Source organism: Anguilla anguilla, chromosome 15 (genome assembly GCF_013347855.1).
Source record: "Anguilla anguilla isolate fAngAng1 chromosome 15, fAngAng1.pri, whole genome shotgun sequence".
Lineage (NCBI taxonomy): Eukaryota > Metazoa > Chordata > Actinopteri > Anguilliformes > Anguillidae > Anguilla > Anguilla anguilla.
Genome location: NC_049215.1, coordinates 24,321,655 through 24,337,753, shown reverse-complemented (window position 1 = coordinate 24,337,753; position 16,099 = coordinate 24,321,655). Strand labels below are relative to the sequence as shown.

General features: G+C 46.3%; 1 protein-coding gene across 5 annotated transcripts in view; it reads right to left on the bottom strand.

Annotated features, from left to right (window-relative positions):
- The window catches only part of atp11a (ATPase phospholipid transporting 11A), a 60,795-nt gene that overhangs the window by 31,386 nt on the left and 13,310 nt on the right, over positions 1 to 16,099 (bottom strand). For all 5 annotated transcript variants that reach the window (XR_004762621.1, XM_035394436.1, XM_035394438.1 and 2 more), the window contains exons 2-4: positions 2,464 to 2,586; positions 1,462 to 1,551; positions 1,295 to 1,375 (exon numbers count right to left, since the gene is read on the bottom strand). Coding sequence is in view for 4 of the 5 variants with exons in the window: in XM_035394436.1 (XP_035250327.1) it covers positions 1,295 to 1,375; positions 1,462 to 1,551; positions 2,464 to 2,586 (294 nt within the window). In the remaining variant the exon portion in view is untranslated. The remainder of the gene's footprint in view (positions 1 to 1,294; positions 1,376 to 1,461; positions 1,552 to 2,463; positions 2,587 to 16,099) is intronic.

Genomic DNA, 16,099 nt, shown 5'->3' with positions numbered 1-16,099 from the left:
CTGCTGGCTTTGAAAAGTCTGAGCTAGCAGCAGAGGAAACAAAAAGGCCTACATGACTGCTGATATTAACGTTGCAGTTAAAGGAATGGAAAACTCGATAGACTAGAGGTCTGATGGCCTTCACATACTGTCCTCTGTCCAGGAGGCATAACACGAGTTTGTAAATAGGATCGTCAAGGTCAGAAAAAAACAAAGTAAACACGCAATCAACCATTTATACATGGTTTTATTATTTTCTCGGCAAAAAATGAAATATGGATTCTGCATTTAATGCTGTAATGAGAATTAATTAAAAAACATTTGAGCTTTCCATAGGATTAGTAAATAGAATTCCTTTTAAAGCAATTGCTTTGACAAATATTAACAGCTCAAACACAGACTAGCGACTATCTTTAGGTTAAATCGGCAAAACATAAATTGAAGTTCAGTGCTGATGGACTGATCCAAAAGAAATAAAGAATTCTATAAGGATCTCTAAATCTCAACATCAGATGCAATCTGATAATCAGCATTCCTTGAATCTCTGAACAAATGCAACACCTTACCTAAGAATGTTCAAACATCAAGAGACTTCCCAATTCATTAGCCTACATGATGCAAATATTGGCTTTCTTTTGAAAAAAGGTAGAAACACACTTGATACTTCTTAATATCTTCCGTTGGGTTTGTTAAAGTCAGATCTTAAAATCCCACTAATGGACTAGACAGACATACTGCCAGCATCATCTTATTCCCAATAGGTTTTCTTTTTTTAATTTCTCAGGAGTTCAATGCCTAATGCATTGTATGGTAACTACGATAGAGATTTAAAAGTAGCAGTTCTTTCTCCAAATGCCAAAAAGGCATTCATCCAGGTGGAGAGAAGCTGTATGCAGTACTGTGATTATTTGGCCAGGCAGATTCTTTTGCTTCCAGACTAAACATGTTATACACCTGCCCAAATGCATCAGCGTGATCCAGTCAAATTAAGTCTAGTCCGTTCCCTTGCAATAAGGAGGCTGTCGAGGCAACCCACTCTCTCCATTATTTTAATTGCTAAATCATATTTTTTATTTTTTGTTTATGTCTTAGTCACTTAATAATTGGAAACACCTGAATAAAACATTGGAAAAAAAAGAAAATGAGTATCTTTTGAGTCCAAAATCAGATTTAGCATGTGCATGTAGAGTATGCGTGTGTGTGCGTGCGTGCGTGCGTGCGTGCGTGCGTGCGTGCGTGCGTGCGTGTGCGTTTGTGCGTGTGCCTGTGTGTGTGCGTGCGTTTGTGTGCATGGGGTGTGACGCTGAGTGCTGACCTGTTTGATGGCGGTGACGGTGATGACGAAGAACAGGGGCAGGCCGCTGGTGATGGGGCTGGTGGGCGTGTCGATGATCAGCTGCAGGACAGGACAGAAGAACCGCATCACTGTCTCTGAAGACCACGGCAAGGACAAGCAACTGGAGAAAAAGCACAAGGCCTCACCTGAACCAGAAATATGATGAGGAAGTAGAAGTTGGCAATTCTTCTGAACTGTTCAAACAGGTTCTTCGGAACAAAATTCCAGAAGGTATACTGAAAGAAAGATATAAACAACTGGTTAACCTGTGAGTTTCTCATGGCCCAAACACACAAACCACAAACACGCATGCACATGCACACACAGACGTCCATGTGAAAGCACAGGCTTGTGGGAGGAGTTCACTTGACACTGGTATTTGTGGTTCTACTAGTTTTGACATGTGTTAAACAGCAAGATAAATATTCCCTGTGGTTATGTCCGCTATATAACAGCCAAGCAGCAAAGTCAGCACCTACAGTTCATTTTACTCAGCCACAGGGGTAAATCTATAAGATGCACTTAAAAAAATGTTTATTTCACATATTGGTTTATGCTATATAAGAATAGGTATAGCATTGCAAAATATAAATGAATTGTGATGGATCAAGGGGAATGCTAAATCTATGAATTTGTCTATGATAATTATTTATCCATCATATCTGGCAGAATATATTTTAATTGTGCACATCATTTTCATAATCAATAGTAGCATTTCTAAGCTTTCAGCTTTCAGTAACACAAAAGCAGGGCTTTTACTGTCAGGAAAGACAGAACTTCACTAAATCATGTCTGCAGAGGAAACAGCACAGGCCTGAAATAACACTGAAGAACAGAGTTAAGGACATGAATACTGAATACATTACACAGTCTACACTACTGAGGACCGTATTTTCTAACACTACACAGTGTACACTATGGAGCACTGCACTTTAAAATACTACTCAGTGTACACTACTCAGGACTGCACTTTAAAATGCTACTCAGTGTACACTACTGAGGACTACTTTTCGGGATATAGCCTACTTTCAGAAACATAGAGTGAGGCATAAATTGACCGGTCTGTACTTTGTGACCTTATGGAAGAACAAACTGTTCGATATATATATACATATTGTACTGTGGTATGATTGTTCCCCACATCTTACCTTGGAGGAGACGATGCGGTTGTCGGGGTACCGCTGAGGGATGTACGCCTCTGCTCCCGGGGGGGGTTGGCGATGACCGATGTACACTGTCCGACTGTCCACCCAGTTCTCTTCTCCCGCACACTGCCACGGAGAAAGCGACAGAGGTCAGGGGTCGCAGCGGGCAGTGCAGCACACACAACAGCACGGGCATGACCGCGCACCCTTCATCAAGAGAAAATAAAAGCGTGTTTTCAAGGAAATGAGGCGAGCATCCTGACCCACGCAGAAACTTCCTCACCACGCTTTCATTCCATTCCAAGGGTATCCATTCAAACTGGGTACACCCTGCCCCCTTGCACTTTGCATCATGGGTGCGTGACTCTTTAAATCACGGAAACCGATTAGAACATGCCTTTTTATTATCCACACTTGCACTTCTCGTAATTACTTTTTCCACGTCCATAAAAGAGTGCCGAGAATCACAGTGTGTAATGGCCGTACACTGAACGCTCTGTCACACACCGGAGCCATGGCGAAGGGGACCAGTTTAAAAATGAAATCCAAAGTGAGAGTAAGAGCGATGGCAGGGTGCCGAGGTAATCAGAGCTGAAGTTTAGCGAGCGCGACCTGGTGCTAGGAGGAGGGCGGGGGGGGAGGGTGTTGGGGGGGGGGGTTAGTGACGGAGGGCACCAGGGACACAGTCCCGACGGGAAACGAGAAGCCATGTCAGACCCCAGCGCCCGCTCAACTGCCCTGCCCCAACGACCGCGCTCAGTATATTCCCGAGCGTGATACGGAAACGCTCGCCACCTGGACAGTAGCTACTGTTCCTTTGTGGAAAAACAGAATACAAATCTTTTGAATAAAAAATAAAAAATCCTAACAAAAAAAAAAAAACCTCTGTTTTCAAATCCTCCATTGATATATTCAACTGATTCAGGAAACAAATAATATGACTGCCCGACATGCAAGTTCCCTAATTAATTTAATCAACAGTATGTTTTGACCTGAGAGATTTGTTTTGTAGTTTCTGCATTTTGTTCCTTGGGGGCAAGGCATCCATATGTTTGCCTTTGCTGTTAGAATCTGTGTTCACACAGAAATATAAACATCACTGAGATGTGCAGTGAACCACATCACTCAAAGTACATGCCCTGGTTGCTCCGAAACATCTTCTTTCCAATGCAAAGTTTCCAATGTAAACTAAAGAATGAAACAAGGGATGACTAATCAGTACATCAGGCACATGCTTTGTGACGTCAGCTGACGTCACTGAATTATCAAGAGTTGGGATTTGAATAGTAATAGTAATACACAACACGCTGCAGGTCCTTGGGCAAGGTATTTGACCTTCTTGACTAAAATATTTGGCTGCATATTTGGATAGTATGCACCAAAGGGAAGGAGTTATGATGGACTGGATAAGAGTTTCTGCTAAGCAAATAAGTAACCTAATGCAATGCACCGTTACCAACCACATACTGTAACCCATCTGTTTTATGGCTTTACTCACAAGTCTTACAACTTGTTAGGGCACAAAGGTAACTAGAAATTCAATAAGAGCAGACTTATCTATAGCACCATCCCGTATAAACAAAAGGTTGTACAACACGGTGAGAACACACCCCAGTGACTCACAGAAGAATGTGTGGCTCACCCGTGGACAAAGACAGCAGACAGACACGCCCTACACAGTGCCCATACACACCACAACCAAGCCCTGGAACTGCCAGCAACACCCAGCATAGCACCAGGCCCCTACCAGGACGGAGCGTGTTTTAGCATTTTAGCCTCATAGCATTTTCCCATTACAGAAACCGTACTGGAAACATCTGCATTTTCTTCACCAAAGAATTAGAGTCATCGGGAGAGAGATACAATATCTGTGCGAGTGAAGATAATGTGATGATTCCATTTGACCAATCAATGGTCTACAGTGTTCCTCGCTCCGTCCACTGGTTGTGTTTTACATTTTACTCTTTACCGAGCCAAGAACAGGGATTACACTGGGCTCCCAGAACTAGGTACAGTGCAGTTCAGTGGGTCTGTTGCTGGGATCTCACAGTACAGTATGGTATGCTGGTGGGAAAACTGCTATTAGAGATACTATGTCTCCATCACCCAGTTACATAATAAATAGAGCCTGAAATCAACAGAGGATCAAGAGTGCCATAAAAAGCATTTCCGGGAAGATGTCCAGCAGGGGCTTACGCTTTCTTTATACCTTGAATTATTGATACACATTTGATATTATTAAAACTATGGAGGATTAAAAAAAGCGAACGGCTGTCTTTCTCCCTTCTGTTCGCCCCTCTCTCTCTCTAACCGTTCCCACCTCCAGCACGGGGGGCTTAAGGGCCTGTGGGAGTAACAGCTGGTCTGTGAAGCTCTGCTACGCTCTGAGCCTCGCAGTCAGCCCTAATCCTCTGTGCTGGGAGAGCCACGCCTGGCCCCGCCCTCCATGACCCCCCCGCCAGAGCGGCACATCGCCTCTATCAGAGGACCGAGGAGGGCACCGGTATCTCGTCCCGGTTTAGACGGAGACCCGCCCTCCACTCCTCCCAGTGCAGACGCCAGTCCTCGCACCCGAGTGCGCCGTTACCGTGAGAGCGCCATTGCCGCGTTAGCGCTGCGCGGCGCCCCCTCCTCCCCTCCTCAGTAATCAGGGCTGACAGTAATCTGCAGGGGGTGAAAGGGATTGTGTTTTCTGGGGAACTCGCTGGCCCAGTTTCCTGCGCAGGTCTCTGGGCTGACTTGTGGCATTTCTGGGGATAAGGTCATTAAAGAATGCGGTCGGCTCGAGCACCTGAGGGAGGAGGCCTGCTGGGAGAGCAGAAACGAGCAGCGATTACAGCCGCTAACTGTCCCCCTCTCATAGACTTTAATTAGTTTAATGCTTAATTGGCATTTCTGGGTAAGTGGGAGGTGGAGGAGGAGCTTTAATTAAAGGAACGTACAGTTGGTAAGAGACTGGAGAACGAGACTGCAAATCAAACCAGCGCTTGCATAACAACAAGTACTACCTGCTGTCAGTTAGGCACCAAGGACAACCTACTCATGAATTACACAGTACACAATAAATGATATATTTATACAATGCTGCTGCTATATCTTTCCCAAAATGTCAGCTGTCTGGAAACAATACAAAGTGTGTGAAGCGGACATTATAGGTCTGCTTTTTTTTTTCAACCTCCTGTCACTCAGTCATACTGTCCATTTATAAATCCAGAGCACTCTCCAGTTGCTGGATTATCCCCATGACTGTCCCATTGTTCCAGGCACTCATTGTCTGCCAGGAACGACAGCACCGCCGCCCACCCAACTGAAGAGAACAGACTGAGCCCAGCTCAAACACTCTGGAGCCAGAGTACCACTCTTCAGTTTAACACACAGCCCACATCCCCAGCAAAATCACCTTAAAATATCAGGCTAAGACAAGGCACAACACACAGGAGAAAATAATTCCATTCCGTTTTTTTATTTTATACTTATTTTTTTGTTTATTTTTCTTGATATTTTTTGTTCATATTTCCCAGGAATTTTCACCACTTTTTCATTTTTATTTTCACAGACATGAGAGCGCATTATGAGCCTCGCGCACCAGCCATATCTCACTGACAGCCCTGAACATCCCTCACTGCTGCCTGAAGAACGCACTGCATTCTGGGAGTGGCGGCAACCACTGGGAGCAGAAGAGAGAGGATTCCTGGAAAAGGGATGTAATGGTAATACAGTACAATAATGCTGTACTGTAATGCACTTCTATAAAGGTCAGCCACTTGGCCCCTTAAGTGCCTTGCAGAACGGGAATAAACTGCAGTACCTCACCTAGCCTGCTATTCCAAAGGGGCACAATGTCCAATATACAGAAAGGCAATTACTCTGGGAAAAAATGCAATGGAAAAAAAGTTAACTGGAGCAATGTGCATGTTTTTTATATAAAAATAGCGTAATCTCTCAAGAAAGGGATACAATAAATTCAAGAGCACTTAACTTCAAGAGTTGATAATTACATTTTAATACTTGTATAGTTCATGACATAAATAACAATATAATAACAACACTGCTGAGAATAAGTCAGTCGACATTTGCGGTGCTCTACTTTTTTTTACAAGTTCCTCTTCTTTTTCATTTTTAAAAAGTCATTTTCATGACTCCACAAGACCAGCATGCCATGTCTCCGGATCTGAAGGCCAGTCAGTGGCCAGTGCTTCCCGGTCTGTGTGATATCAGGCTGCGCGTCCACACCAGAGTCAGTGCAGGACTGTGGGCTGGTCTGCCAGTTGGAAAAGGGTTTGGGGCAGAACCAGTGCCAGACCTGGCATGTATGGAAAGCAATAACTCTCATGGTGAGTAGCATAGAAGGTGCGCAACACAATGGACACTGCACCACAATGCAAGGAGTAATGTTCCAGAACAAAAAGGATTGTATCACAGCTACGGTGGCTGAACATGAATCTGTTAACAAGATAATGGAAGCCAAGGACTGTCTTTCTCTATCCAAATCCCCCCCCCCCCCCCAACTAAGAAAGACAGAGAACCTCCTGGGCACCCAGTAGAGGGCAGTGCTCTGACCTAATCTCAAAAGCCAATAAAGGAAGAGACCAGCTAAACCAATCAGGATCTATCAGTGCACTGGGTCACCTGAGAGGGACGTGGCATGTCAGAAACCCAGACGAACAGAACACCTGATCCTAGAATACCGACGGTCACCATGGCGACAGAGGTAGGGTGGGAAGCGACACCGGCTCGACTTCGAGGCTGACGTCAAGCAGAGCCAGAACTGTGAAAAGGCATCACACGCTGGTGCCCTGTCAGAATGTTTTTGTAGGGGTTCTTTTGCAAAAGTGCTTTCCCAAGGAGTTGTATGTTGCATGAGTGTGTCTGTGCTCTTCTCTCTGGAGACGCTTATTTTCAATTAAACTTACAAGAGAAATGACTTTCCCTAAAAAGTAAAGCCTCAAAGGTTTAGGCTGCACTAACCATAACTTTAGAATTCAGTGCGGAGACGTCAACAGCAAGCTGGCACACGTCTTTTGGGTTGGCCGGCCGGGCACTCCTTACCTCAGCCATTCTTTACCACAATGTGAATTTTAGTCTTCACTGAGGAAACTTTATCTGGGTCTTTTCTTTTAATTCCGCCCGATACTGTAATGACTGTATGAGTGCAACTGTTACGTGATATTTGAAAGTTGAAAGACCCAGTGCATAGCCACAGGACTAAAAGAACACTTACAGCCCATGATGTCTCTTCAGAAACGTGTTACAATTCGCATCTGGAAAACGCAACTTTGAAACTGCCTCATCAGTAGGGGAAGCTTTTTAAGGTCGGATAAATCAGGCCTGTGATCAGCTTACCACCCATATGCATTTCAAGAACTAATTTGTTACCCACAAACACATCTATGCTAAACAAACTTTTCAAATTGCAAAAAAACACAGAACCTCACATCGTTTTGTTTGTGTGTATGGGGGGGAAATTAAACAGTAATAAACTACGATGTGAAATCATACACAGCAGAGATTCCAGTTTACTCTACTCATTAGAGAAATCCTATAGGGTCAGCCATGCAGCAGGGCGACACGACGACCAAAATAAGCCGAAACTGAACACCACCTGAAAGGGGTTGTACGTCAAGCTTTTACGGCTAGGTTTGCATTTGTGTCTAACGTTACCAGACAGCACACACAGCAATCCTGGCAGGTTAACAAGCTGTTGTGTAATACTCAAAATACCACGCAAAAAACAAACAAATAATAAAAAGGATCTCTCTACAGCCTTCCTAAAGCACCGAAGAAGAATTCAACAGGAGAACAGAGCAAATGCAACACAATCTTATTAAGCCGCAGCGATTAGAGTGATGACTCGTAAAAGCATTCGATTGCAGACTGTAGGGGAGCTTGGAACTCAGAACTGGGTGTGGCATTTTCACTGGTACACGATCAGAGTGATTCTGGGTACAGTGCTATTACAGGGACTCCACAGGGTTCTGGGCACATGCAGGGTACAGCGTCCAAACCAGGCTAAAATAGTGTACACAGGCAGCTCAAATCCATAGCAACAACCTACAAAACGTCCAGTGTTAATTCAGTTCTATCAGAGTTTGTACGAGTCCAGTAGGGATCACAGGTACATCGTAGGAGTAAATTTAACACTGAATTTTGCTGCGAATCGCCAGCCATATCCCACTATCCCTGCCACTGTGACTAACCACTACAGGGTCTCTGCTGGCATGCTTTATATGTTAAGTGTGATATTTTTGTGAATATATTGCATTACATTATGATTGCTTGCCAGGCATATGTCCTTCTAATGGGGTGTACTGCACTTCACAACTGATCAGTTCAGGCCACGTCTCCCGGGTAGTACAGCTCTTATATTAGAACCTGCAACCTTCTGGTGACAAGCAGCAGCATTCCGCACAGCCGCCCAAAGCTGGAACCTAAGCTGTCCCTAGTGTAAGGTTGCAGGGCACCAGGGCCAGCACTGGCCAGGAGCTCTAAGGTCGGAGGGTTAGGGTTTCCTGCTGGTGAGGAGGCACCTAAGAAAATAACGAGCAGCAATAAGGACAAACATACACAGCCAGACAGACCCACATAAGGGACTGGAGTTCCCCCTCCAGCCACAGTTATAGTACTGAGGACAAGAAGAGTTACTCTGACTGCTTGTAAAGCTACCCCTGTAGACGGTAGTGCTGTAATGCATTCTTTTACACATCCACCTGCCTAAGGATAACTACAGGCTTAGCAGTCAGCACAGTGTGGGGCAGCAGGGAGATTGTGGAGTAACAGGGCAGGGTTTTGGGTAACAGGGCAGGGTGTGGGGTAACATGGCAGAGCGTGGGTTTCAGATAGTTGGGCGTTTGAGTGTCATTTTCTCCTCCCAGCCAGGGAGTGCGGTCAGCTCGGCTGCAGTGAAAACCTGGACCCGCGGGCGGCGGTAGCCCTAGCGCCAGCGTGGCGGACTGCGTGGCACAGGCGCGAAGCGGCACAGACGTGATGGATTTAACACCGTTTTTGTTTACCAGGCACACGCTTAAAAGGGTTCTCCCGATCTAACAGGCTGCTAAGCTGGGTTTTCTTTTATCGATTAGCTTTTAGCTTTTGGCGGCTCCACTCCTGGATCGCCCGCATTTAATCATATAAAAGTAAGGCCGTCAAATAAAAGGACAGAAGGCTTAAGAGAAACCGTATCTACCCGCTTCCATCTGCCGTCTTCGCAGGGCTATTGTGCTGGGGCGAAAATTAACACCGCCTTTTGTGTTGGAGCAAAGCTGCCGTTTTCACTGCCGCGGTCATTTATAGAAACACACGCTCTCCAATTACAGCAAGCCACACCCACCGGCCCCCCGGCCCAGGGAACCGAGGGCAGCCCACTGCTGGCGAGGAATCAGACTGGGCTGGCCTTCGCCTACGGTCTCCAAAGGGCTCTCCCATGCACGTGCGTGCCGCGCGAAGTGCGAAGCCCTGATCCCCAACCCCCCCCCCCCCGGCTTTCACTGCCATCTGTGACATCACAGTTTCTAAATTTAAATGGTCGGCATACAAATGATTGACATGTTTCATACGGCCTTGCGTGTTCTACCGAGAGGAGCTACACAATGGTACTCATTAGACAGAAAATGTGGGGGAAGGGGGTTAAGATGTCCACCCCACCCTGGGGCTAAGGAAGGGTTCAGACTTCTGTCCCTGACCTACTGGCCTCAGCTCCTCAGTCTGGCTGATCCACGTATGGGGATATGGGGGGAGCGTTAAAATTTAATCCCACATGCCAGCAGACATGGGCTGATGGGGCGGAGCCAGAGAGATTGCTTTACACTAGCTGATCCAAGATACACCAAGCTGTATTTTAAGTGTGTGTGTATGTGTGTGTGTGTGTGACAGAGAGAGCGTGTATGTGTTTGTGTGAGTGTATGTGCAGTGTATGGTGTGAGAGAGATAGAGAAAGAGAGAGACAAAGAAGGTGTATGTGAGTGTCCGCATGTGCATACATGTAGCTGTGTGGGAATGTGTGCGAGTGCGCGTGTGTGCAAAGGGAATGTCCCTGTTTCAGTCAAAAGCATGATCTAAACAAATTTCACTCCCTGTGGCCCTGGCCACAGAATGAAAGACATCTACCAGTCAAATTCCGGCTGGTCACATGACCGTGTTGTGCACTGACATGACTCACTCTCTCGCATTCCCTCTGACAGCACTTTCTCTCGCTCCGACAGCACACACTGCCTGTCTCAAATGGCCCTCAGCAACAAGCCTTTATTGATCTGCTGTATCAACGTAAAGTCAAGCGTCAGCCTAGTTGAGTACGTGAGTGACACTGTAGAACCTGACATACAGGAGATATGATAGTCACACATCAGTAACAAGGAGATACAAGGGACATACATACAACAGAAAAAGGTCACTGCCTACAGGAACGACAGCAGCTGTTCATCATGACTTGATCCTGTTGTCAATGACGTAGTACAACTAGCCTAAGTCAAACCAAACTCTTGGGGTGCATTTCAATAACACATATTATACACATTAATACATGTCTGCATGCACGTATTGCATATGTAACAGATTTGTCATCTCATTCTCTACATAGTTTATACTTCTGTGCCACCTGCAAAGCAAGCTCCTGCTGTTTCTTTCAATTGCAATTAATATATGCACACTTTGAGAGGTACTTTGCATTATGTAGACTGTGAATTAATGCAAAATGCATTTCAGGTTATACTGCATATCAGCCAATCCCGGTGACTGGCTGTAGATAACTGGCTTGAATTGGGGGTTGGGGTGCCCAGTGGGGCAGGATGGGAGCCATGGTGAGCGAATGAGGGAGCGGGTAAGTGGGAGTGCAGAGGTGCGAACAGCAGAATCTAATCTTCTAAAAGTGGAGTGCGGCCCATGAACTCAATCTGGATGGCCACGTGAGCAATCCCCTGACCCCCTCCCCCCACTGACCCACGCCCTCTCACAGGGCTTTAGAGTGGGATGGGCCATCGCAGTCACGTTCTGGAAATGTGACCACAGACAGGGGCGGGGCATGAGGTGGCCTCTATTGGGCTACACCCAGGCGTGCAGTCAATCCCTCCTGTGGGCACGACCACCGCCACACTACCCCAAAGAGGTGGCGGGACCCTGTCCTGGACGGGCAAAAGGCAACAAGCTCCAAAAACAGAGCCCACCGTTCTGCAAGCTCTGTTGCTTCCTACTGCATACCACAATGCATTGCTGTCCCAGACAAGGCCTGCTGAAGCCTTTCAGTCAGTATTCTTCCATAACTTCACATTAGAAAGCCTGCGTTGATGAATGGCCTAATTAAACATGCATGGGTTGTGCACACACATTGCTCCCCTCCAGTCTGTGTACACTAGGTTTCTTTGATCTCTGTGCATCAAAGGAGGCCCCGTGCTCCTGGCCTGCAGTCCTTAATGAGCCCTGATCCTCCATTTGTCAACATGGTAAGCATGATGTATAATAATGGGAGGATGTAACTGCGGCAGATGTCTGCGTGTGTCTGGCCTCGTTCGACCGCTGATACGACTCCGGCTGTTTGCTCCTCTGTTACACTCAACCCCCTTATCCCTGCTCACTAAGTGAAATTATTATTTTTATTTTAATTTAGCGATTGCTGATCTCACCAAAACATGTTTGAGAAAAACTTAAATGTGAATCAACGTTAAGCTAAAATCTTTAGTGAATGAAGCTTCTTGTCAGGCTTCAGGTTTGTTTCTTCAAGAAGATATGGTCTCATCTCAATTCCCCTTGTGAACAGTATTTTTCACAGTTGCCACCTCAAAATATCACTCAGAGTTCTGAGATAGGAGAGTAGTTAGCCAAGCCTGTGTTCCACAGGAACTGTCAGCTGGCAATCGTTTTACTGCTGTTAATGTGTCTCTCCATGCAGTCTCGCCAACAACGATGATGTCATTTTCTCTGGTGCCAGTGCTAATACCCAGAAGCACTGCGCTCTGATGGAGGTAAATGGACCCGCCGTGCCTCGACTGGCTCCCAAAATCTAAAGCCATCATCGGTGCCATCACTCACAATCATCAGCAGGATCAGCTGGACATTCTGCATTCCTCTGCAATATGTTTTTGCACGTGCACATTTTAATACAGGTCTCTCAACACTTTTTCTGTATAATCTCTACTTTCCCTGATCCTCTTCCAGCTGATTTACTGGGCAACCTTATCCCACACAAATGCCCACAAAATACCCTGCTTTTCTTGATGAGAACAAAAGGTCAGCGCACCTCTGTGGTGATAGAAAAGACTTTTCGGCAGGGTATCTGACTGGTGCAGAATCTGTCATCACACAAGCTTCCCTGGACACTATTGTTAGAGAGCTGGAGTGTCCCCCGCTACCTCACTTGCTGTACAATAACCCCACACTAATATGCCCTATGCCCACACTCACTGTCCCACACGAGACACTACTGCTCAACACTCTCCCCACTTCAACACCCACAGACCCCCACACCCGCCTAAAGTCTATCAGGCTTAATGAGGTTCTGCAAGGCCTCACGGGCAGCTTTCCCATCGATGGACAGCTTTTTCCTAATGTGATTGGAACATTACGCAACCACTAATCCAGCTGTACCACTTTCATTCTCCTGCTCCCCTCCTCCTCACAACATCAGCTTTGTGTCATAAACAAAAACACAACACAGTTCACGTGCACAGTCCCCCCCCCTCACCCAATTTACCGTAGATAGGAAAATCCTGACTCAAATCCTGACACTATCCTGAATCTGTTAAGCAATCAGTCAAAAGAAAAGGTTATTTTCTCTGCTGGACGGGCTATTATCACCACATAAATCTGCCTGCAGTTTCACATCAGTCACTCAACCAGTTGAAGCTTAGAGAATATTTAAGATGAAAAAATATTCTCATTTTAAGAGAAAATTTATAATGACTTTCCATAAAAATGGAAAGTCTTTGTAAACTATGCCCTACTGGCAACACAGATGAGAATCCAGTGTGAGAAGCACTACTAGAAGCTCAATGACAGGGCTCTGCAAGGCCTCAAGCAGCCAGCTGGGCTGCAAACACCTTTACTGAACCGTGAGCGAGCTCATCTCAGCGCCTGAGGGAACATCCTCCTGAACCGCTCAGTCGTGGCTCAACGAGCTTACAGGAGTAAGAGCCAATTTGCACACGCAAAGCCATCAACCACATCTCTGTTGACATCCGCTCCCTGGATTCCCGGCAATGCAATTCCATCATAATTTTTTTCCCACAGCATCACTGCGCGCTGTTACGATCGTCCCCTCCGGCCACCGCGAGGGTTTTCCGGTCGGGGGTGTCTATCTCAGCCAGTGTAATCGGACTGAGGTCCAGCCCCCGAGGCCTGAGACAGAGGTCACGGGGTTGCGGGGAGAAGGGGCGCTCGCTGCCGGTTGTGGGGGCCGCGATACGGCAGGGAGACCCGAGGGCGACGGGGTGGAAAGAGAGCGGCTGCGAGCCCCGCTTCGGCACCCCGTAGATGGATGTGGAGAGACTTTAATTATCTCGGTTCCTTCTAATCAGGGCATGCTGGGGGGGGAAGGCTAACCCCATGCTTCACTTACTCTTGGGATTCATAACCCTTCTTAACATGTCAATTTGTAGTACTCATGAATAAGCATGAGTGCATGAATAGGTCAACGTGAAGCCTACACAAGGGAAATAAGTCAGATGGCTGGAGAACATAATATATAGATTAATTGATCATTAGATTAGTCATTTCTAACATGGAGACACACCAGCACGCACCACTGGCCACATGTTTTGGCAAAGGTTCTTTTAAAGGGAGCGCTGTACCCATGAGCATTGCATATGGGTCTTCTACGTTTTAGAAGAGATAAATAACTCCTTTAAAACACACATCCTCCATTGACCAGTCCAAGGTTTCATGTAGGGATGGGACGGCACATGAAAATTTCATTTCACAAGTATCCTAGGCAAAATGATCTTGATTTAGTTCAGATAGGCTATGCTTAAAACCTTTAAAAAGCACTAGAACATACAGCAATAACAAGGCTAGACAGCTAGGATACCTTATGGTTTGTCCCTTTAGGTCAACAAGCCATTTTCTTTTCTCCTTTTCCATGACTTGTATTCCAATCTTCAAGACTCTTTGGTCTTGTTCTAACAGCTGACGACAGCATCTGGGAGGCCTCATAAACAGCGCGTGAGATGAATTTCACCCCAAGCTCTTCTATGGTTACAGCTAGATCAGTGATGGCCACCTCTGGCCCTGGAGAGTTAACTGTCTTTGCCAAAGGAACCAGGCGAGCTGAATGAGCAGCGTAATCAACTCCTTTACCTGACCGATGAAGTGCTGAGAAACCGGCAGGCCTGCAGCCCTCCAGTAGCAGAGTTGGGGACCCCAGATCTAGAGCATGTTCAGACGTCCTGTTCCATGTCTCGAGTGTTTTTATGGAAAATATTTCTTTAAACATGTTAAAACCGCAGCTGGGTTTTACTGCAAAGTGCTCAGGTTTAGCACCTCATTTATGGCTATGCCTGCTGGGAATTTCAGGTTGGCCTCTGGTTGAGTGCACATCGCACCCAGACTCTCACCCCCACACTGCAGCGAATTCCAGTCCCTGCACTGGCAACAGGCCCGTTTTAACAAGCCAAACGTAACGAGACAGGACAAAACAAGCTCATCCCGAGGAGAGGGCATCGGAGTATCTGAGAGAGAGATCGGAGAGATCAGCTTCAGAGAGGAGTTTCCACAGCAGTGAGTTACAGAGGTTAAACATGCAGGGAAGGACGGAAAGAGGGAGAGGGAAAGGGAAAGAGAAATGGGGTGGAGGAGAGAGAGAGAGAAAAGAAGAGAAAACGGGGGAGGAAGAGAGGAAATCGGGTAAAGAAGGGGGGTTGGGGGGAAATGGAAAGCCAGAGAAAAAAGAAAAATAACAAAACAAAAAAAAAAAGAGCAAAAGAGAGATTTGGGATGACAGAAAGGAAGATGTTTGCTTCCCCTGTCTGCTCCTTTGGCTTGAAACCCCCCAAAACCTAAAGATACGAGTGTAAGAGAGCAGCAGCCAGGTGCAGATAGAGCAAGGCTCACAACGAACATGCACCTGAAAAGCAAAGACGTCTGATGAGATGTGACCATACATGTAGGCTACATCTCAGACAACATGAATGATTCTGCCAGAAAAGGCCCTGCGAGGACAGTGCTGCGCAAAGACTTCCTACACTGCACTGATAACAGTAGAGTTGATTATAACACTTCCTGCCAGGGCATAACGGACTCTTAAGACTGGTACACATCCTTTACTGAAGTGCTGCTGCTCTCACTGACCTTGAGCACTTTTATGCAAAGCGCTCTGGATAAAAGCGTCCATTAAAAGAATATAATGCAATGCAACTCCCTTTTCCGAGACCAGGAACAGAGCCAAACACCACCACCACCCCCCTCCACCTCCACCATCACTCCAGTAACCATGGAGTGGCCAATCAACAGCTAACACAGCTGGGCAGCGATGCAGCTGCTGTCTCTACAGCATGGAACTCTGCCAATTTGACAAAAATAAACCTTACCACCAGCAGCAGTAAAGTGAGGACATATCAGGGCTTTGTTCAAAAATAAGGTACATGTAAGTTCAGCTGCAAGTCTCAGGAGGAAAGAATTCCCTCTTGGGAGATGAACCTATACCTGAGCAGAAGCAGCA